This window comes from Oryx dammah, unplaced genomic scaffold, assembly GCF_014754425.2.
Source record: "Oryx dammah isolate SB20612 unplaced genomic scaffold, SCBI_Odam_1.1 HiC_scaffold_18, whole genome shotgun sequence".
Classification (NCBI taxonomy): domain Eukaryota; kingdom Metazoa; phylum Chordata; class Mammalia; order Artiodactyla; family Bovidae; genus Oryx; species Oryx dammah.
Window position 1 is genome coordinate 92556670 of NW_024070202.1, and position 22046 is coordinate 92578715.

At 55.7% G+C, this 22046-nt stretch overlaps 1 protein-coding gene across 1 annotated transcript in view; it reads left to right on the forward strand.

Moving 5' to 3' along the window:
- The window catches only part of SND1 (staphylococcal nuclease and tudor domain containing 1), a 423281-nt gene that overhangs the window by 395579 nt on the left and 5656 nt on the right, over positions 1–22046 (forward strand). The window contains exons 17-18 of the mRNA XM_040259576.1: positions 13495–13683; positions 18676–18817. Of these exons, the coding sequence (XP_040115510.1) occupies positions 13495–13683; positions 18676–18817 (331 nt within the window). The remainder of the gene's footprint in view (positions 1–13494; positions 13684–18675; positions 18818–22046) is intronic.

A 22046-nucleotide genomic window follows, 5' to 3' on the forward strand; every position in this document is an offset into this window, starting at 1 on the left:
ACCCCTGCCTTGCTCGGGGATGGTGGCCAGGAGCAGGGGGTGTGGAGGAGGCTAGGGAGGCGCACACAGCTGCTGCCTGTGCTGCCCAGATAGAGGCACCCGGCCTCGCTCCGGTTGTAGTCAGTGCCGGCACAGCAGGTGCGAAACAGCCCCTTCTGCTCCAGGTGACGTCCAGGTGCCTCTGAGTCATCATGGGCTGAAGCCGGTTTGTGCCCCTCTGAGCTCCTCTGTGAGCAGACCCACTGTGGGAACGAACACCCTGTCACCTTAGAAGGGTTCTGGAAACAGGCCTTTTCCCGTCAGTCGGGTGCCGGTGGACTTGCCCAAAGACAGGGGAACTTTTCTGTCCCAGGAACTTCCCTTCTGCCAGTGATGTGGAGAGGCTAGGACATCTATTGTGTGCCTACTATGCACCATGGACAGACGAGCCTGGCCTGCTACAGTTCCTGGGGTCGCAAAGAGTCGGACATGACTGAGCGACTGGACGACAACAAGCCGTTAATAAATGCCCACAATGAATGCTACAGTTAATATTGGTGTGAAAAAGGTGCTGTGAGGAAAAGCATTAAGTATATAAAGGTGTGGTCCGAGTGTGTAGACACTTGGTGGATAGGTTGAGTCGGAGCTCACAGATGTTCAATAGGAAGAAGTGTTCTAGCCAGGGGGAGTGGCCTGCCCAGAGGCCTGGGACGACGCACCTGTGTGAAGCTGGAGTTGGTTTGGCATGACTCCAAAATAATGAGGGCCAGAATGGTTGGAAGGTGAGACCAGCAACAACCCAGTTTTATAAGGAATTGATCCTCTACTGTGTTGAGGAATTTGAACTTCAGCAGAGAATTAAGGAAAGGATTTTGGCAAAGGAAAAGGTGATCTGATTTGTTTGTTGCGGTGTGTTTTGTTTTGTTTTGCAAAGTGACAACATCTACTGAGAACGTCCTATATCCCAAACATCTCTTAAGTGTTTGATTTGGGTCAGTTCGTTTATTCTTTAATAAAACCCTTTGAGGTAAGTGCCATTTATGATGCCCATTTGACAAATAGGAGAAAACTTAGACCCAGAGAGGTTAAGTGACCCACTCGAGACCACACAGCTGGTAAGTAGTAGAGCAGGATGTGAACCCCGATGGTCTGGCTAACCACAGAGCTGCACTGCCTATGATAAGCCACACCCTGCGGCATCACAGGGGGCCGATTGGGAAGTGGTGAGGCTGGGGCAGGGAGTGTTCCCCCAAAGCCAGGACCTGAACTCAGGGAGTGGCAGGAAGGATAAAGAGGGGGAGAATTCAAGAGGTGTTTATGAAGTAGGACCATTGTGACCTGGAGGTTGACTGTGAATGTAAAAGGAGTCCAGGATGATTTCTAAGCTGCTCGCTCTGAGTGAGATAAGAAACACAGGTGGAAGTGCAGGTTTTATAGTGAAGATAGTGGATTCAGGATTGGGCTCGTTACATTTGAAATGTATGTGATGGAGGTAAGTCCTGAAGAGCAGTCTGGGCTGGAAATAGGAGCGATGGTGTCATATAACTGTGAGCTGTGCAATACAGGGACTGTCCGTAGCTTCAGGTGACCCCCCAGGGAATGTCCATATTCAGGGGGCGTGTTGGTGGGAGAGAATTCACAACTGAAACTAAGAAAGCATGGAGAAGGTTGGGAATCACAGAGGCCTTAAAAAAGAGCTTCGAAATAAAAGGCGGCGGTGCTTAGCTTTGTCAGATACCTGAGAAGAAATTAATAAAACAGCGATTAAGAGGTCTTGAGTGACCTTTGAAGTGATAATCACGTTGGAATGTCGATCGGCTGTGTGAGATGGAGGAGTGAATGGAGGTGAAGGGAAAGAGGTCCCTGGGTTAAGAGAGAAAGGTGACTGGATGGGATGCAAGGTCAGAGCTAGGTTTTCTAGGATGAGTGAGATTTGTAAACAAAGAGGTAGATGCTGATGGAAAGGGAGTCGGGTGGTGATTAGAGGAAAAGGTGACTGATAGAGACAGGTGCCCAAGAAAGCAAGAGAGTGTGATCTACAGCCAGGTTCTTTTTTTTTTTTTTTTTTTTTGGCCACACCAAGGGCTTGCAGGATCTTAGTTCCCCAACCAGAGATTGACCCCCCAGCCTTTGGCAATGAGGGCACGGAGTCCTGACCACCAGAGAATTCCCTAGAGCCAGGTTCTTTTTCTCCAGGGTGGAAGGAAAAGAATTAATCACTAATGCCACCGTTCAGTTCAGTTCAGTCACTCAGTTGTGTCGAGCTTTTTGCGACCCCATGGACTGCAGCATGCCAGGCTTCCCTATCCATCACCAACTCCTGGAGCCTACACAAACTCATGCCCATCACGTCGTGACGCCATCCAACCATAGCATCCTCTGTCGTCCCCTTCTCCTCCCGCCTTCCATCTTTCCCAGCATCAGGGTCTTTTCAAATGAGTCAGTTCTTCACCTCAGGTGGCCAAAGTATTGGAGTTTCAGCCTCAGCATCAGTCCTTCCATTGAATATTCAGGACTGATTTCCTTTAGGATTGACTGGTTGGGTTTCCTTACAGTCCAAGGTACTCTGAGAGTCTTCTCCAACACCACCAGTACAAAAGCATCAATTCTGCAGTGCTCAGCTTTCTTTATAGTCCAGCTCTCACATCCATACATGACTGTTGGAAAAACCATAGCCTCAACTAGATGGACCTTTGTTGGCAAAATAATGTCTGTTTTTAATATGCTGTCTAGGTTGGTCATAGCTTTTCTTCCAAGGAGCAAGCATCTTTTAATGGCTGCAGTCACCATCTGCAGTGATTTTGGAGCCCAAAAATATGGAAAAGATCAGTTTTCATCCCAGTCCCAAAGAAAGGCAATGCCAAAGAATGCTCAAACTAATGCACAATTGCACTCATCTCACATACTAGCAATGTAATGTTCAAAATTCTCCAAGCCAGGCTTCAACAGTATGTGAACCATGAACTTCCAGATGTTCAAGCTGGATTTAGAAAATGCAGAGGAACCAGAGATCAAATTGCCAACATCCACTGGATCATAGAAAAGGCAAGAGAGTTCCAGAAAAACATCTACTTTTGCTTTATTAACTAGGCCAGAGCCTTTGACTGTGTGGATCACAACAAACTGTGGAAAATTCTTGAAGAGATGGGAATACCAGACCACCTGACCTGCCTCCTGAGAAATCTGTGTGCAGGTCAAGAAGCAACAGTTAGAACTGGACATGGAACAACAGACGGGTTCCAAATAGGGAAAGGAGTACTTCAAGGCTGTATATTGTCACCCTGCTCATTTAACTTATAGGCAGAGTACATCTTGCGAAATGCCGGGCTAGATGAAGCGCAAGCTGGAATCAAGATTACCGGGAGAAATATCAATAACGTCAGATACGCAGATGACACCACCCTTATAGCAGAAAGCAAAGAGGAACTGAAGAGCCTCTTGATGAAAGTGAAAGAGGAGAGTGAAAAACCTGGCTTAAAATTCAGCATTTAAAAAACTGGGATCATGGCATCCAGTCCCATCACTTCATGGCAAATAGATGGGGAAACAATGAAAACAGTGGAAGACTTTATTTTGGGGGGTAACGGTGCCACTGTGGGTGCTTTATAAAGGCAAAGTGTGGGTCTGCACAGAAATCCACGGTGGTTCAGGTAAAGCCTGAGTGTCTAGATCCGCAAAGCAGAGTACACCTGCCCCCGCACAGACCTTGACATCAGGAAGGTGTAAGGGCCTACAGAGGCATAGCTGGCATTCAGATGTGACCCGATTTGGTTACCTTCGGGTCAGAGATTTGACAGCCTCACACAGTTCCTCCAGTGGGCTAAGTCACTTCAGTCGTGTCCAACTCTTTGCAACCCCATGGACTGCAACCCTCCAGGCTCCTGTCCATGGGGTTCTCCAGGCAAGAATACTGGAGTGGGTTGCCGTGCTCTCCTCCAGGGGATCTTCCCCACCCAGGGATCAAACCAGTGTCACCTGCAGCTCTTGCTTCACAGGCAGATTCTTTACTGCTGAGCCACCACAGGTCATACACTAATTTCTCCTGAGAAAAGAGGGCATTCGACTTCTCACCCCTAGTTCAGTCCCTGCAAGGCACAGGTACAGCCTCAGGGACTCCGTCTGGGCTTGGGAGAACCCCATGTGGCCCACACCGAGGGTTCTGATCTCCAAGGGACCAAGTCTCCGGGTGCTATCTGTAAACTCTGGATGAGGAGCGGTCCTCACTGCTCTCTCTGGTAGGACCGCTCTTCTCCGCATCACCAGGAGCACAAGGAGAAGCTGGACCGTTCAGGTGCACCCCACTCTCAGAAGGACTTCCAAAGCCAGCCTCGAGCTCAGGAAGCCTGTGGGAAAGGATGCCAGTGGGGTGCCCTGCACAGGCATAGGGCCCCCGATTCAGCCACACTCCTGTGTGAACCTCAAGGAAGAGACAGTTAAATCGCCCTCCAGTCCGCAGCCTCGGGTTTTCCTGGGAAGATGAACAGTCTGCTTTCCTTATTGTCTGCACCAAAGGAACAGATTGCATCAGTTTGTAAACTGTGTTACTGCTTGCAAAGGCCTGGAGTCAGCAGGTTTGCATTTCCCAGCAGACTGAGCGATGCTGATTGCCCTGGCTCCTCTTCTTTGCCTCAGGCATGACCAGGAATTGCCCCTGGCCCCCCACCTCTGGCATCCCACCCCGCACCCCTGAGGTATTCCAGGAGAGAGAGAAGGAAGCCCTGAGCTCCTAGCTGGGCCATCTCACCCAGTGCTCAGGCCAACTCTCAATTTCTAGGAGCTTTGTGGCCACTGTGCCAACCCAGGCCTGATTTGCAGGCATTCCTAGGGCCTTGGCTTAGACCAGTGCACAAATGTCAGAAACGAGGTTTTCCAGAGAACAGTTGGCGCTGTGGGTTGGGCTTGAATGCATCATCTGGTCTGCAGGTGTTGAGGGGTTGGGTAGTAACACACTGGTAGGGGCTGGAGTCCTGCTGCTCCAGGAGCACAGGGAAGTTTGGGATGGACCCTCGCCTGCCCCCTCGCCACCCACCCACAGTAATGCGGCCCAGGAGGCATTTCATAGGCACTGCCTCTGCGGCTCCCAGAGCGTTACATTATTAATTGCGTCGTGTTAATGCTTATCATCTCTGAAAGACATCGGTGTGCACGCGTGGCCGCAAGTGGAGGGGACAAGTCGGCTGTGTTAAGCTGCTACTATATTAAGGTGAGGTGTCTCTTCAAGTTCACGGCTCCGCCGGCGGGAGCACATCACAGCAGTATGTATGGGGGATGGTGGCAACCCTGGCCAGCAGCGTGGCTGCCAGGCGAGGCGGGAGAGGAGGCTCAGTGGCTCTCAGATTGCTCTGGATTGCTACTCGCCTACCCTGCGGAAAGCTCCGTTTGGGATGCGTGGGTGGGGGAGAGCTGGAGTGCCTTTCTTCCTCTCTCCCCGAGCTCCACCTTCCCCTCTCCACAGGCTCCTACTGGGCTGCCTGCAGGGCCTCCCCGCCGGCCCTTCTCTCTCTCAGCGCCTCCCAGTCATACCGGTGCTCCGCCAGTGCTACCACCCCCAATCCCAGCTCATACCTTAGGAAGTTCTGAGCAGAGAAAACCGTACAAACCTGGTTGAGGACTCACTGATACGCAGAGCAACTGCAGGGGGATGCCCAGCCCAGAAGAGGCAGAGCTGGTCCCTGGATGGCTGTTTAGTCCGAAGATTTTGCTTTGCGCCTCTAAGCCTTCTCCCCAACCAAGCCTCACTCCTGTCTTATTCCCAGTTCCAGGCTTGTTGCCGATGGCCTTGGGGTTACTGAAAGCAGGGCTGGGAGCAGCCAGTGTTTGGGGAGGATGGTGGCTTCTGCCTATCACTGGGGCCCCTGATGTCACCTCCCCAGAGGTAGCGCTGAGCGCTCCTACTCTGCCTTCTGGGGGAACATGCAGCCAGCATCCCCTCGCTCCCCTTGTGTAGGAAGTCTTTCTTCCCAGATGCTCCAGGGCAGGGGTGCCCTGAGCTGCTGCCTACCTGGGATCACCTGTCGTGCCTGAGGCAGCCACCTCCCTGGGGGGAGGGAGCGTCCTGGCAGCTGTGTTGCAGGAGTTCCTTGGCCTCCCAGCATCTGGGGCTGAGGCTCAGTGATTTCCTCTGCTGCCTTGGGCACTGCGCAGGAGAAAGGATGAGAGGCTCTTGGGAGAGACTACCTCTCTTTCTATCTCCCAGTACACAAAAAGGGAAAGAGGGCTTATATGGGAGGGGAGACTCTCGCCACTCCTGCATTTTGCCGGAAACCCCCTCTGTGCTGTACCTCCTTGGGCTGCCCTAAGTCACCATCCAGAGCATGCCACCCCCAGCTGTGCGTCCTCCCTGGTTCAGTATCAAGTTCTCTTGCCCTGAGTGCCCCTGGCGGCTTTGTCGAAGCTAGCCTTTTCATGGAGGCAGCCTCCAGCGCACTCCGCCCCCACCCTACCATGAAGAAGGCTACAGGAGGGGCCCTTGGTCTTCCCAGCGTCACCCCCAGACTCAGAGCCACTGGACATCCATCTTGGCTCCTGGAGCAGGAGAGGCCGGGCAGCTAAATGAAGCCCCAAGGCGGCTGGCATTTCCTCTGGTCTTCTAGCTGAGCTCTCGGGTGTTCTTCCCCAGACACACCTGTTACTTTCAGAAGGCTGATCAGCTGGGGAGGGCCTGGGCCCGTGAGTCGTCCTCTCTGTAAGAACATCAGCCCTGCCTGCCTTTCACTTCTCACTTCCTGCACACCCACCACCCTCACCTGGCTGGCCCCACGTGGCTCCCCGGAGCAGAAGGTCCCTCAACTGCCTGGAGTGGGAGAATGACTCAGCCCCCTCCGCCCGCTTGATTGAAGCAGCTCCTGTGTTAAGAAGCTGGACAGAATCCAGACAAGGAAAGAAGGGGACCAGTTGGGGTGGTGGGGCAGGGATTAAGAATATGTTTGTGGCTGGGGCCAAGATAATCCAACCACTAGGAAAAGGGCTATGAGAAACGAAACATGCTCGCCACCACCGCAGCCTTCCTCCCTGGGTTGGAAGCCTGCCCCCTGTCTCCTCTTTTCTCCTCTCTCTTTCTCCCCTTCCCTATTCCCCGCAGCCACAGCCGGGAAGGGTGAGACCACAGCCCGCCTGGGTGGGAACTGAGGTGTGTGTGCTGCCTGGGACAGGAGCACTTCCTCAGTAATTAGGAGATGTGCAAATTAACAGCCTGTGCCATTTGCATTAATTTGGTAAATAAGCCAGAACAATTTCATTAGTGGCACATTAATGTGCTCGGGAGCAGGAGGACATGTCCCACTGTGAGGCAGCAGGGCCCTCTGGCTACCCCGGCCCACAGACAGCCCGGGACCAGTGGGTCTAGCTGCTTTCCCACTGGGCGTGGCTGGGCGGACCACATCCCCTGATTGGCCCTGTGGTGGAGAAAGATTCCCCACTCCTGCCCACTCTGATTAACCACCTCTTCCCTCACCTACCTCTCTGAGTGAGAACCAAGGGAATTGAGCTCAGCCAAGCAGAGCTGCTGCTGGTTGCAACTAGCCTGACTGCTGTCAGCTGGCCCTGAGTTGAAGGAAGTGGATGCCATTGTACATCACCAACAACTCACGGTCAGAGTTAGGATTTGAGCCCAGGTCTGTCTGACTGCAGGATTCATGCTCTTTCTGCCATGTCACACCCAGCTCTGGGGCAGATTTAAAGAACAAGCTTGGCTCCCATTGGAGCTGACGGTCTGTGTGAGTGCTAAGTTGCTTCAGTGTCCGACTTCTTGTGATCCCATGGACTGTAGCCCATGTCAGGCTTCTCTGTCTGTGGGATTGATTCTCCAGGCAAGAATACTGGAGTGGGTTGCCGTGCCCTCCTCCAGGGACTCTTCCCAACCCAGGGATCAAACAAAAGTCTCACGTCTCCGGCATTGGCAGGCAGGTTCTTTACCACTGGTACCATTTTAGCTGGTGAATAGGGGCATTTTGAAATAACTGCTCCTTCCCAGGAAGTAAATAATGAAGAAGCATTTGTGTGTCAAGCACCCTTTTAAGTGTTTAACATACTTATGTGGGCTCATTTAGTCATCAAAACACATCTTTTGAGATAGGTACTACCACAATTCCAAGGTAATTGACTCACCAAAAGTCAAGCAGGTGGTGAGTAAACGTCTCTGCTCCGGAGTCCATGGTCTTAACCTCTGTGCTCTACACTGGTCCCTGAGTGTCAGAGGGAGATATCCGGGCCAGGTGTTCAATTCACTGCAGGCCAAGGTTAGGGAAGCCGTCACAGGAAGATGGTGTTGAATCTGGAAGAGCTCAGCTCACGGGGCCTAGTTCAGAACCACAAAATCCCTGCCCACTCTGCCAGCATCGGGAGCAGAGGACGAGAGATGCTGGCAGGTGAGCAGAGCATCCAGGGTGTCCAGTGCGGCAGCACCTCCGTGTCCTTCAGCTCCTGAGGGTCAGGTCTGCCCTTTAGACATCTAGGCTCTTGCTTCTGTCTTAACCAGAGTTATCACGAAGCCACCCCCTGCACGTGGCACCCCCTTCTCAGGGCCTCTCCTCCCCCCAGCTCCATGTGCTGCTGCTGCTGCTAAGTCGCTTCAGTCGTGTCCGACTCTGTGCGACCCCATAGACGGCAGCCCACCAGGCTCCGCTGCCCCCAGGATTCTCTAGGCAAGAGTACTGGAGTGGGTTGCCATCTCCTTCTCCACCATGTGTTCCTAGGTCCCAGCCTTTGGCTTCAGTATGCGTGTTGAGGATGGGGAGTGAGGAAAGCCATCATCTGTCCCTTGCTGACATTGCTTGTGTCCACATGTACCCGTGAGCCCCTCAAGGCTATTATCAGCCCACCTATGTACACACCAAATGCCCACATGAAGTGCTGTGGCAGCCCACGGTGATCACCCAAGGCCTTACCTCCCTGATGCCAGTGCCGTTGCAGGAAGCCTCCCAAGCCACTGGACAGAAAGTCCAGGTCTCTTCGTGAAACATCTCGTCCAAGATGCTGAAGAGACAGGCAGCCACGTTGTATAGCACGTCTCACTTTACACCGCACTCCATGAGTAGTGTCTCACCAACACTTGGGGTAGCCGGAAAGAGAACAAAAGAGGTTTCCTGTGCACTTGACGAGAAAGAGCCTCCCCTAATTCCTGTCTGCAGTTGGAGGCAACTTGCAGGAAATTTCTGCTCATACTCTGTACACCGGAGATCAAACCGGTCAATCCTAAAGGAAATCAGTCCTGAATATTCATTGGAAGGACTGATGCTGAAGCTGAAGCTCCAGTACTTTGGCCACCTGACGTGAAGAGCCAACTCACTGGAAAAGACCCTGATGCTGGGAAAGATTGAAGGCAGGAGGAGAAGGATGAGATGCTTGGATGGCATCACTGACCCAGTGGACATGAACTTGAGCAAACTTCAGGAGATAGTGAAGGACGGGGAAGCCTGGCATGTTGCAGAGAGTTGGACACGACTTAGCAACTGAAGAGCTACAACATCTGTATATGGTAAATCCTAATTATAAGAGAGCCCATCTTTGTGAGTTCACTCACTTGCTGAAATTTGTTACCTCTGTCAGTACCCCTGCGCCTTTTTGGATCATTTGTGAACGTGCACAGAGCAGCGAGTCTCCCAGGGAGAACATTCCCAGCTGAGGCTACACACACAGTGGCTTTCATCCTGCAAACAAATGTCCTACTCATGGTCTGCTTAGCACCGAGGTTTTCAGGGTTTCTGCACTTTATGTTGCAGTTAAAAATGGCCTCCAAGCATAGCGCTAAAGTGCTGTCTAGTGTTCCTGAGTGCAGGACGGCTGTGATGCGCCTTAAGGAGAAAATCCATGTGTTAGATAAGCTTTATTCAGGCATGAGTGACAGCGCTCTTGGCTGTGAATTCATTGTTAATGAATCATCAATATGTATTCAGTACAGTGTCTTTAAACAGAAACCATCATCGCAGCAGGTTGTGTATTGGTAAGTTGATAGAAATGTAACTGGAGTCTTATAGGAACCTAACCCTGTGTTTCCCCGGGAGGCAGTGGTTCAGGATTCCCTAATTCCTTGTTCATAGTAACTTTATAGCGATAAGTATCACAGATAACTAGAGAAAGCAAGTATGTATATATCTTTTTAATTAGAAAAATACCAGAAATTTGATGAGTCTTAAGATTGAGTCTTAAAGTTGAATAGAGAAATGGAGCTTTTACAGATATGAAGACCTGAAAGTGTTAGTTGCTCAGTCCTGTCCAACTCTTTGAGACCCCATGGACTGTAGCCCACCAGGCCGCTCTGTCCATGGAATTTTCCAGGCAAGAAAACTGGAGTGGGTCACCATTTCCTTCTCCAGGGGATCTTCCTGATCCAGGGATTGAACCTGGGTCTCCTGCATTGCGGGCAGATTCTTTACTGCTTGAGCCACCAGGGAAGCCTGTCACAGATACAGACCCATGTAATTTTATAGTCAAGTCACAAATTCTCAGCAGTGAGTGTGAAAGAGAGACATGATGAAAGATGAACATGTAGACCAACCTGGGAGCACCCACTGCACCCTCTGTTTGCTCCCTGTGTAGTCAAGACTTCACCCTGAACCCTCTGCCCATCTAGGCTGGGGCATGTCAAGCAAGGCCAGAAGCCCAGAGACCTAGGTGCAGCAGGAACATTGGCCCAGCCCCAACCCTCCTCTAAGACCAGCCTACCTTCCCTAAAGCCCCATTGTTTGACTGAGAAATTACTGTGGTGGCAGCAGCTGTAATAAAAGGAGAAGCGGGGACCCACAGGCGACAGCTTTATCTCTCCCTCTACAGCCCAAGATGGATTGGGCAGCAGCACGGTGCCCAAGGCCAGAGATTTCTTTCCTCTGCGGCCGGCTGGGCCCAGGGGCTTGTCAAGCCCAAGTTAGCGTATCGATTGCCGGCAGGGAGAGGCTGGGTACATGTAAAGCCAGGGCTCACCTGCCAAGAGAGCCTGGCTGCTCCCCAGCGGTGCTGGCCCCAGGTGTGGCTGCTTAGTCACTCACTGGCGTCTCCCCGGCAGGAGCCTTAAGAGGTCGGCATCTGGTTTGTGGCCTCAGAGGGTGAGGTATGAATTAGAGGTTGGCAGTCAGGGTCTGAGCCTGGGCACTGACAGGAGAGACGGATTGTACCTGTCTGGTCGCCTCTGCAGCTCATGTCTCGGAGGCTCTTACCTCCACCGCAGGAACCTAGTGTGAGAGGAAGCCACGGGCTTCTCGTCACAGCTGCAGCAGCCCACCACGAGCCTAGGGGCTGGAGGGAGGTCTCGTGCTTGATCAGGGCAGCCTTCCTGGCTTTAGGAAAAGGACACCTGGCAACGAACGCAGTGGAAGAAGACGAGGCGCTGGCATGGGCCTGGGAACTGTACCAGTTTGACTTGTTTTCAGCTGGGCATGAGGAGGGCTCTCGGGAGCCCCCAAATGCAATCCCCATGGATTGGTGGTAGGAGCCAGTGTCGGCACCCCACTCTACCCATTGTCTCATGAGCCCCCAAACATAAGGCAGGCAGTCCTCCACTCCTCCCAGAAGTCGTCTGGGATCAGCTGCCACTTGATCTTAGCGTGCTTGACAAAGCGCGGCAAATGAAGAAGAGGCGGTCTTCCCATGCATTCTCCTTCCACCCCTGTTCTCGTCTGAGTCCCACAAGCCTGCAGCCTCTTCCTCCACCATTAGCTCCCACTGTTGGGACGCCCAGTGCTCCAGCACCCAGGGCATTTACAAGGTGGCAGAGGGCTCTTCAGGCAGTTTGTCACTCACTTCAGTGAATTTACTGGCTGGCGAGCTCTTGAGGCACTTGTGCTTTATCGTGTACCATTTTGCCCACCGGTTCTCTGCCACACACACAGGTCCTCCCAGTGAATTAATTGCTGGGATTAGAGAAAAGGGGAAACCAGTTTTGCCATCTACAGTTACGGGTCCTCCCTTCCTCCAGCCATCAGCAGCCTGGTGCCTGTGTGGGGTGGACCCCACCCAGCAGAGCCTGGCACTCCCACCCTGGCTCCACCAGGGAGGGGCGAGGTCCAGGGTTCTGAGTGGTGGGGGGAGCTGGCCTTAACCCAGTGGACAGTGTGGGGAGGGGGGGAGGGGGGAAGACAGGGGTGTGACTGGAGGAAGGTTGCTCTTGAGACAGGGCTGGGAGAGGAGGGGAGGTGCCAAGGAGGCAGTGGAGAAAGAAGGCTAGCAGGGCAGGCTGGCCTCTGCTCTCAGCTCTGCCCCTTTCTGGCCCCACTGCCCCTGTGTCTCAGTTTCCCCACTAATAAAATCAAGTTGGATTGGATGGGTATAATACCTTCTTTTCCTAGCTCTAATAAACTCTTTGTATCCCCTTCTACAGTATACCCCCACTTCAGGCATTGTTGAACTTGCATTCCACCTGAAAGGGTCACGGGGGGCTTCGTGTAGGAAGAGGGTGTTCACAAATAGGAAGAACACCTGGCGGAGTCCTTCTGCCGGGAGAGATGCTGGGGACGTGACTCCCAGAGCGGGGACAAAGAGCGGGACTGGGAAGGCGGGACCCTGGCTCCTTCCTATTCGCGTCCTCGGCAGCTGCCACTGGCTCTTGCCCAGGCTTCAGAGAACTCCCAGGTATTTAGACACTCATTTTATTGCTTAATCGAGCTTGAAGCCGTTTAAATGAATACAAGTTTTTACGTTTGGCAGTGAAGGCTTTTACAGGCCCCTTTAGCAAGGGAAGAGGTTGGGAGAGAAGCTGAGAAGGAATTCCTCCTGGGCCACTGCCTTTCTGAGGTAGAGCGGCATCCTTGCTGGGTCAGGGGTCCTGGGTCCCGGGGAGCCCTCAGGTGGGGAGGCCTGGGAGCCCCTGTGCTTTGCAGGGATCCTGCCGGCTCTGGGGATCAGCCAGTGTGCTCGGCCCGGAAGTCAGGGCTGATGGCGGTGAGCACACCCCTACAAAGGGGTAACCTCCAGCTGGAATCACCCTCTAACTGCCCCTGCACATCAGTGTACATTCTGCCCACCTGTCCCCTTCCCTCCTCTTCTCACCTGGCTCTCATCCCACTGCTTTTATTGCCTTCATCAAGCATGACTTCATTCAGCTCTTCCAGGAAGAACACAGGTTCTCCCCTCCTTGGGGATTGCCTTGCTCTCCACTTCCACCCAAGGCTTGCCTGTCTTCCTAGCAGAGCTGGGGCTCAGTGGGTGCTGAAGAGGAGTGGGTGTTGCCTGACTCACCCCTGACCTTTAGCTGTGTACACACACAAACACGCACACAGCTCACTTAGTAGCTCTCTGCCAAGAGGAAGGGGAGGGGATTTGAGGAGAGGAGAGTTCTGAAGTTGCTTTGTCAGTGACATATCTCTCAATGGTGGTTCTGGGGTGCAAGAAGCTGAAAAGATAGACCAGCTCACAGCACTCAGGTGAAGGGTTCTCAGAGGCTCTCACCAGCTCACGCTCTGACTCACTGTTCCAGCTGTTCCTGCCTGTGGAGTGACCGTGGTGGCAGTGGCCCCGGGGCCTCTCTCGTCCCCTGCCCACCCCAGGCTCCTGCTGCTAGCTGACACCCCTATTTCTGCTCCCTAGGTAGAAGTGGAGGTGGAGAGCATGGACAAGGCCGGCAACTTCATTGGCTGGCTGCACATCGATGGTGCCAACCTGTCCGTCTTGCTGGTGGAGCACGCGCTCTCCAAGGTCCACTTCACCGCCGAGCGCAGCGCCTACTACAAATCCCTGCTGTCTGCCGAGGAGGCCGCCAAGCAGAAGAAGGAGAAGGTAGGCTGTGGACTGGGGCCTGGCGGGGAAGGAGTGGCTGCCGTCTCTTGCCCTCCCTTCCCTCCACACCAGCACTGCTGCCTCCATACAACAGACAGAGGCTTCTGTCCCCCGTCAACTGAGTGACTCCGGCTGGTGTTGGTGTCAGACCCCACGTCAGCAACCCCACGCTGAGGCAGGCCCCAGACCCTCTCTGAGCACTCCTGTCCATCACCCCGGCTCTGGTGGGCCTGGCACGGGAAGCTGCCTGGACAGTGACCTTGGAGCCCAGGGTCACCCGAGACCAAAGGCCTTCTTCCCCCGCCCTCACCCTCCAGTGCTCTCGGAGGGGCCGGGTGGCCTGCAGCCCATGTCTGAATTTCCTTCACATTGCCCTGCAGGGAAGCCCATTTTGGAAGCTGCCCCAGGAGATGCATAAAGCTGTTAGGACAGCAGATTTACAGCCCATCAGTCTGTGCAGACACTGCATTGAAGAGACAAGGGGGGTGGGTTGGAAAGCAGCTTTTGGAAACAAATGGACGATTAAGGAACCCAGCGGTTTGGTGATGGGAGCCGGGCTCGGCAGCCCCCTGCCCCTACCCCCACAGCCTGTCGCCACTGACTTACGGCTCAGCCCCGATAATGGGGATAAATCAGCCGGCCACCAATTTGTCAGGGCTTCTCAGAGCTTGAGGAGGATTTCATGGGACAGCCGTGCTGAGCCATAAATTTGTTCCAGGAATAAATGTTTCCTTCCCCATGGGGCAGCCATCTGGCTTACAACTCGCCTCTCAGAGCCAAGGCCCAGACACCTGCCAAAAGGAGTGAGGGGCCCCGGGGCCCAGAAGCCTCCGGCTCCTCCCACCTCTCCTCTGAGAGGGCATCACACTTCCCCCAGGGGCCAGGCGCCGGAGGATTTCTGGGATCTCCGTGTCTCTTAGTCTCATCCCGTAGAGATTAGGACAGGTGATCGACCCTACTAGAGCTGGAAGGATTCCAGGGAGAGGTGGCTCCAAAGGCCAAGACAGGTGGGAGAGACTACCCATGTCTTGGAGGGCGAGCAGGCCACCGTGGGGCCTCTGGGGAGGATTCCACTTCTGTCCCAGTTCTGGTTCCATTACAGCTCCCATTATAGCCTGTCTTCCTAGAGTGATGGGGAAGCAGGCAGCCTCGGCTCCTACAGCAGAGGCACTTCCTCTTGGGTTTCCTTTCTGTGACAGCTGAACTTAAGACTGACACCCACTGTGTCCTCTGCTCGCTGTAGGGAATAGAGGAGAGGTGGTGCAAAGGTTGAACCAGTTAACAGCTGGGGGACAGTTCAGCAAGCGCCCGCCTCTAAGGCCCAGATTCTAAAAGTATCTCTGCCCCCTGGCCCTGCTCCCTGGCTATTGGGCACCTGAGCCTGGAAGCCATCTCTTCAGATCTGAGTAGCCTTCTGCCATCTGAGAGTAAAGACCCCAGAGGGACCAAGGAGAGGACAGAGAAGGGAGTCTGGCCAAAGCATGGCCCCTTGCTTAGGTGCTGAGCCAGGCATCACTATTTACTACGCAGTGGATTTGTCTGGAAGAACCCAAGTCATCATTTCTCTGGTGTCACGGGATGGTGCTGAGGAGTAATTACCAGTGATTAATTACTTACACAGGCTGCGTGCTTTTATTCCAGTCCAATTAAAATGCAGCACACCACTCTCAGTGCAGGGGCCCACCCGCCTCCGGGGGCCCTCCTACATATCCCTTCTTCCTTGAGGCCTGGGGGAATCTAGCCTGACCCCCCTCCTCCTGGCGGAGCTGCTCTCTGGGAACAGCGTGGGCAGAGCCTTGCAGCAGCCCTCTGAGTTAGCTGGACTCAGACAGGAGAATCTGGGGGTCAGCTGGGGAGCAGTAAACTTGGTATCTGAGGTGTCCCCAGGATCCCAGCCTGCCCTGCCGGTGACCCCGTGAGAGCTGCCTTAGCTGTCGAGAGACAGGCGCATCTGGGGTTAAGAGATCATCATGGTCCCTGTGGGCTGAGGAAGCTAATAACAAGAGATTTTGTGAGACCGGGGGCACACAGAAGTCTTGGGCGTGTGTGATTATGTGCCTGTGAGCAGGTCTGAATGGGGAGCTCCAACAATGCTGTGTTCCCCACTCTGAGAATTTAGCTGCCTCCCTGCAAGGCCTGATCCCCTCTGCACCTTGCCGTCTCTTCTCCTTAGTGAAGAGGCCAGTCTGTAGGAAGCTGGTTGCAGGGTTCCCTCTCCCCCTCCTCTTGGGATCCTGGGCAGGTCTAAGGGCCAGAGAGGAAGCCTCAGATGGCAGCTGTCTGTCCCCCATACCCCCTGCCCCACTCGTACCTTGGCAGGGCCCTTGACAGGCCTGGATTGGCCATCGATTGGCTTTTATTGAGCTTAGCTTCCCCACTGCGGGCTTGCAGGCCTCCACCACCCTGGCCACACGCCAGCCCTACCTCCAGAGCCTCCTGAGCAGCGGTATTAAATAGGATTTAGAAAGGAAAGGTTCCATGCAGTGGAACCTTGGTCCACATGGCTCGCAGCCTGCCAGGAGGAGGACCTGGGGCTCCCCCGGGAGGAAGTGCAGGGAAGGCGGTGTGGGGGGTGGCAGGTGAGCACAGAAGAGACTCCCTCTCCTCTGCCGCTAAGCTGGCCCCGGGGTGCAGGGGATCTGAGCAGGACAGGAAGTGGCTGACCCAGCAGTGCGGAGCAGAGGAGGGAGGGGGCTCCCTGCCCACTGACCCCCAGGATCTGTAGCCAGGGCCACCGAGGGGTCACAGATGGTGTCTGGCTGATGTGTGAGCCCCTCCCTGCCCAGGTTCTGCAGAGGGACAACCGCAGTTGGTGTGGGCCCAGCTTGCTCTTGTTCTGAGGGTGGGGACCTGCCCTCCAGCTGACTGACTCCTTCCCACCACAAAGCCACCTGACTGGGCCACACTGACCAGCTTCTGCAGGGGCCCTGCAGGGCTCTGTGACTGAGGGCCAAGCCTGCCCTCTCAGAAATGGAGCGCTCCGTCTGAGGAGCAGCTCCCGCTTCTTCTGGCCTTGGGCAGCCTCAGGCTTCCAGTGTCCTCTGCTCCCCGCCTGCCTGCTGCCCCGTGAGCTGTGGGACCCCATAGGACTGGCCTGTCTCTGCCTCCTGGTAGGAAAGGGGCCCGAGGGCCACCCCGAGGCTCTGTCTGCATCATCCCTGACCTCCACCCCGCTGGCCCCTGAACCTGCCGGGGAAGACGCCCCACCGTCTCTCTCCAGGAGGAAGCCTGACGCTGTCGCCTGAGGCACCTTGGCTTGAGGAGTTTCTACTCTCAGCCTGTCAGTCTGTTCCCATTCTGTCCACAAGGCAAAGAAGCCTCCCTCCCCTGCAGCCGAGGCAAGTGGGGTGGGGTTAGGATGGGGGCCAGCTCAGGACCCAGCGCAGGGGCCTGGGAAAGGCAGGGAACAGGAGCGGAGGGAGGCCCTGACTTGGTCTGCAGAGGTAGGGGCACAATCTGGAGAGTGGTGCTGGTGGGGCTGGCACACAGCACAGACTGCTGGGCCAGGAATGCCTCTGGTGACATCTCCGCCACTCCCGGGCAGCCTCCCCACCAGGCTCAGAAAGTCCCTGTTGCTCATTCCAGTTCCCGGGGCCCAGGCCTCTCCTTCCAGTGGAAGGACAAGCACTCATGCCACATTAGAGGCAGGAGCATGGTTTCACAGGTGTGGCCCAAAGTGGTTCAGTAATTCCAGCTTGCATATGTTTCTTGGTACACCGCTCCACCATGCCCCAGGAGTCTGTGTGTAGCAGAAGGGTCACGTGGTCCAACTACCACCTCTTGCAGGGGAAGAAATGGAGACTCAGGGAAGGCATATGACTTGACCGAGGTCACACAGCAAATTAAAGGGGAGAATGAAAGGACCGGAGTCCACAACTCCCACCTATGACTTTTCCCACTGCTCATTGCTACCTTTTGTGTTCAGGGGCCCAGGTGATGCCAAAATTCCCCTTGAAGGGCTCTAGGGCCCAGCCCCCTGTGTTCAGATCCTGGTTCTGCCACGTCTAGCAAGCCTGTGTGCCTCGGTTTCTTCGTTTGTAAAATCGGGGGTAATGTTGATCCCTTTTGAAAAGCTTGTTGTGAGGATTAGATGACCTAGTACTTGGGTAACGTTTAGTGTGGCCCCCAGTGAGCCTGTAAGGTTTGGGCTAGTAACTTCTGTCACCGCCCGCCCGAGTCCTGTGTGTGTGGGTCTGAGGGACCCAGTGTGTGGTCCATTCTCCCAGACTCCCCAGCCCCTTTCCGCCGCCCCGCTGGGAGGCCGTCTCCCTCCCCTGCTCTGACAGGCCTCAACTACTGAGATGATCTCCTGGCCGCGGGATTGGACTGGACGCGCTGTCACCCCGCATCCGCATCCGCTTCTGAGCACTGCAGCCCTGACAGTTCAGGGGGCGGCGGTGGGGAAGGGTGGAGGGCGGCGGCCGGCTCCCGAGCCAGGGTCAGGGCAGCTTCCTCGAGGCGCAGAGGACGGGCGCCCTCGGCCAGCGGCGGCCCTCCCCTCCGCGGCCCAGCACCGTCGCTTGGAGAGCGTCGGGAACGGCCGCGGCCCTGTGACGGTGGGAGGGCCTGGGGAGCTCAGTGACCCTCACAGGGGGTGTGAGGGAAGGAGACGGGGACCGGACACCACCACGGGGCCAAGGATCTCACACGCCTGGCGTGTGTGGGAGTCGCTGGGAGTCTTGAGTTTTGATTCCCTTTCCCTGGGACCCTTAGAGCACATCCTGATGGGCGGGCAGTGGGTACCCTGGTACCTTCGCTCCCAGGGAGATCCCCAGTTGTTCCAGACGCCTCAGAGTTTGGGAGCTACTGGACTGGAAGTTCCCCCACCCCCACCTCTGCCCTCCAGGGGCTCAGACCAGCATGATGCAACATTGTCCCCACACTCGCCCCCAGGGCAGTGGTCCCCCCCCCTCCCCAGAGCCCCTTTCCTGGCATCCTTTCTGACTTCACTTCCTGAACCCCTCACCTCCCCTCTGCTGACCACACGTGCAGGTCTGGGCCCACTACGAGGAGCAGCCCGTGGAGGAGTTGATGCCCGTGCTGGAGGAGAAGGAGCGCTCGGCCAGCTACAAGCCGGTGTTCGTGACGGAGATCACCGACGACCTACACTTCTATGTGCAGGATGTGGAGACAGGTGAGCGCACACCCAGCCCCGTTTCCACGGCCTCACGGCTCCTGGCGCAGGGCCGGCCCACCTCCGCGCCCCCTTGTTTGAGCCCCCCTATTCGGGAGGGATCCAGGCTTCCAGGGGCCTCCCTGCATAGCTTGTGGCTGCTGCCTACCTCCCAGGCCCCTGAGCGGCGCGCTGGGCCCGAGGTCATATTCTCAGCCGCAGTGGGGCCGGCGAGGCTGAGCGGTCCTCTGAGGACTGCTGAGGTCACCAGTCCTGTCTGGGTGGTGCTCTGAGACTCTTAGGTCATTGTTTTCCTCCCAGACACCCCTGGCAGGGCTGGGCAGGAGGATCGTGCCCTCGGAGCTTGTCAGGAAGCAATGGACAGATTGTCTCCATGTGGCCGGGAAGCGCACACCGGCTCTGCTCAGCGCCTCTGCCCCTCAGCCTCCTCGGGGAGGGCAGGGTAGGGGGAGCCCAGGCTTGTCTCTGCTGGGGTTTCTCCTCCTCCAGAGGTTCCTGAAAGCCCCGAGTGGTGACCAGTTGCCGTGGAAACAGGCGGCGCTCTAAGGGAAGTCATCTCCAGGAAGTCTTTCTGAAGGGACCCTCTTTCTCCATCTTCCCTCTTCCTCCTGCCTTCCAGTGCTGTGCACTGAGGCCAGGGTCCTCTCCCCACTCTGCCCCCTGCCCCCTGCCCTCGGCAGAGAGCTCAAGTTTCCAGAGCAGAGAGGGCAGCAGAGCCGGCTCTCACAGCAACTGCACTGGAGCCCCTCTGGCCCAGCTTCCACCTCCACTCCCTTTACTCTGTCCATCCTGACCTCCCACCTCTCATTTGCCACCCTGTGCAGGGAAGCATTTTAGTTGAGATCAGAGGAGAAAGCTCTTTAAGCTACTTCTCGGTCGAGGAAACCAGGTCTTTGCAAGGCGGAGGGGGTGGGAAACGTCAGTGACATGGAGGCAGCCCCGTGGGTGGCAGGGTGCCAGGGTGCGGCTCTCCCTGCCCTCCTCGGCGCCACCCCAGGCCCACTCCAGATGGTCGACAGCCTCATTTCGGCCACTTCCCCACTAACGATACTGCCTGGGCAGCTGCATTTGTAGCAGTGTCATTTCACCGGGGAGACCGACCATTCTGAGCCTTGGGCTGGCTGGGCTTGGGAGGAGAGCAGAGCCAGGGAGGGGCTGAGATGAGCTGCTGAGCCTGCAGGGTTAGGATCTCTCGTGGTCAGCAGCATTCCTGGTGAGAGGGGCCTGGCCACTGCCTGGGTAATGAAGCCAGGAGGAGACCTCCAGGTCTGAAAGGTGGCCCAGGTAGGAATGAGAGCTACTCCTGAGCCCAGGAGCTGGCAAGAAGGCCCTGCAGGAGCTTGGGGAAAGGGAACTCAAAGGAGACCCTGCGCAGGGAACCCCAGCTCCCAGGCAGGCTGCACCTGGCCTCTGGGTCCTGCCAGGTAGGACTTTCTCTGAGTACAAACAGGTGCTGGGGTCTCCAGGGGGCAGAGCCTGAGGCTGAGTTCAAGGCCTTTGCCACGTAGTCTCTGTCATCTCAGAGGCTTCCTGTGTTGGTTCCGCACCCTGCCTGGCCGTCGGTGACAGCTCTCGGAAGCCAGGACACTGCACCAAGTGGCAGCCAAGGCAGATAACAAGGAGAAAAAGGGAACTTGGGGGGGAACCACGGATTGTTGGAAGATTGGAGGAACAAGTGACGTGCTGCGTGGCACGCCACCTGGATGGCTATAAGCTCCAAAGAAAGCCTGCCCTCCATCCAATCCATGAACAGGAACCTGGGCATACACAGCCTCCCTCTCCTGAAACCCTTGGCCCCTCTGGGAGGCAGGGACATCCTCTGGCCCTTTTTCCTTTCTCTTAATTAAAGTCCGCCTTTGGGAAGGATCTGGTGAAGTAACGAATGCATTGCCATTGGCCCTACGTGACCAACCAGGCTCTGCGTAAGGACCTCCCAGAGGGCTTTGCCTGTTCGCAGAGCTGTTGCCTTGGAGCAAAATAATAATAATAATAGAGCAAGTATTACAAGATCTCATCTGTGTAGAGGAGGCTTCTATGTCCCTGACATTTTACTGTCTGGGCAAGAAATGCAGGTGCAGGAGAACAGAGTTTACTGCCAGGCAGGGGGAAGGCAGCTGCTTCTAAAATGTCCCAGAAACAGTCTTGTGAAGGCCAGGGCAGGGCCCGAGTGTGGACAGGCACAAACCTGCAGACCCCCTCTTCAACACAGTGTGGTTGCCAAGCACCCTGCATGGCCGGAGCTTTACTAGGTCTCAAGAGAAGTGGCAGAACCAAGTGAGCTGTGGTCTGTGCCCTGAAGGAGCCCACGGTGCGTGGCAGAAGCGTAGACCAGACGGGGAGTGGATAAGGCCCGCTGTGACGAGTGCAGCGATGGCTAACGTGTCAGGCTGTGTAACAGGGTGGCCCCGGGCCCTGAGGGTGGGGGGGAATCCCTTGCTCCCACCACACACACACCCTGCCCCCCCCCGCCAGAACCCTCTCCCTGGAAACAAAGCGGGCAGAAAAAGGCCAGGTGTAGAGCTTGAATCAGAGCCAGAGGGACGTAAAGGAGAAGCCACTGGGACTGACACATAGCAAGAGGGTGGTGACGGGATGCAGCAGGAGGGGGCCCCTGAGAAGACCTTGGAGTTGCCACACCCAGGAACAGGCAGACCAGCTCCCGGGTGGATGACCCAGGGGGAATGGCTCAGGAAAGAAAAGGCAAGGAAGGGGCCCCGCCCCACCCGTGGAGGAGGGCAGTGAGTTAGCTTGGAGGTTCAATTCCGCACATGTCTCTAGACGCGTCGTGTCGGAGCAGCCACGTCTGAACAGACTGAGACTGGGCCCCACTCCCGGACTCGCTCCCATCTTTCACAGCCCAGACTCTGAGGCCCTTCCTTGTGCAGGGTCATCGGGGGCCCCCTCCTTCATCTCCACTTTTGTCCCTGGGAGACTAGGCAGAGAGTGGCTACAGTCCGTCACCACTTCTGTGGCTCAGGCCAGGGCCAGCCCTGGTAGGAGTGGAGAAGGCAGGTTGGCCTGGGCCTTGCTTGGTGTCCACTCACTTTCTCCACCTCCTAAACCAAAGCCCAGGAACAGTCCCTGCGCATCCCCAGGGACAGCCAAGACTGGAAGGCTGGGTACCTCTTAGGCCTGAAATATCTGCAAAATATCATGGACCTCCTCGAGCAGGAACCAAAGAGAACTTCCCTGCAGGATGGGGGCAAGCCAGTGCTGTGGGCACCCTGCA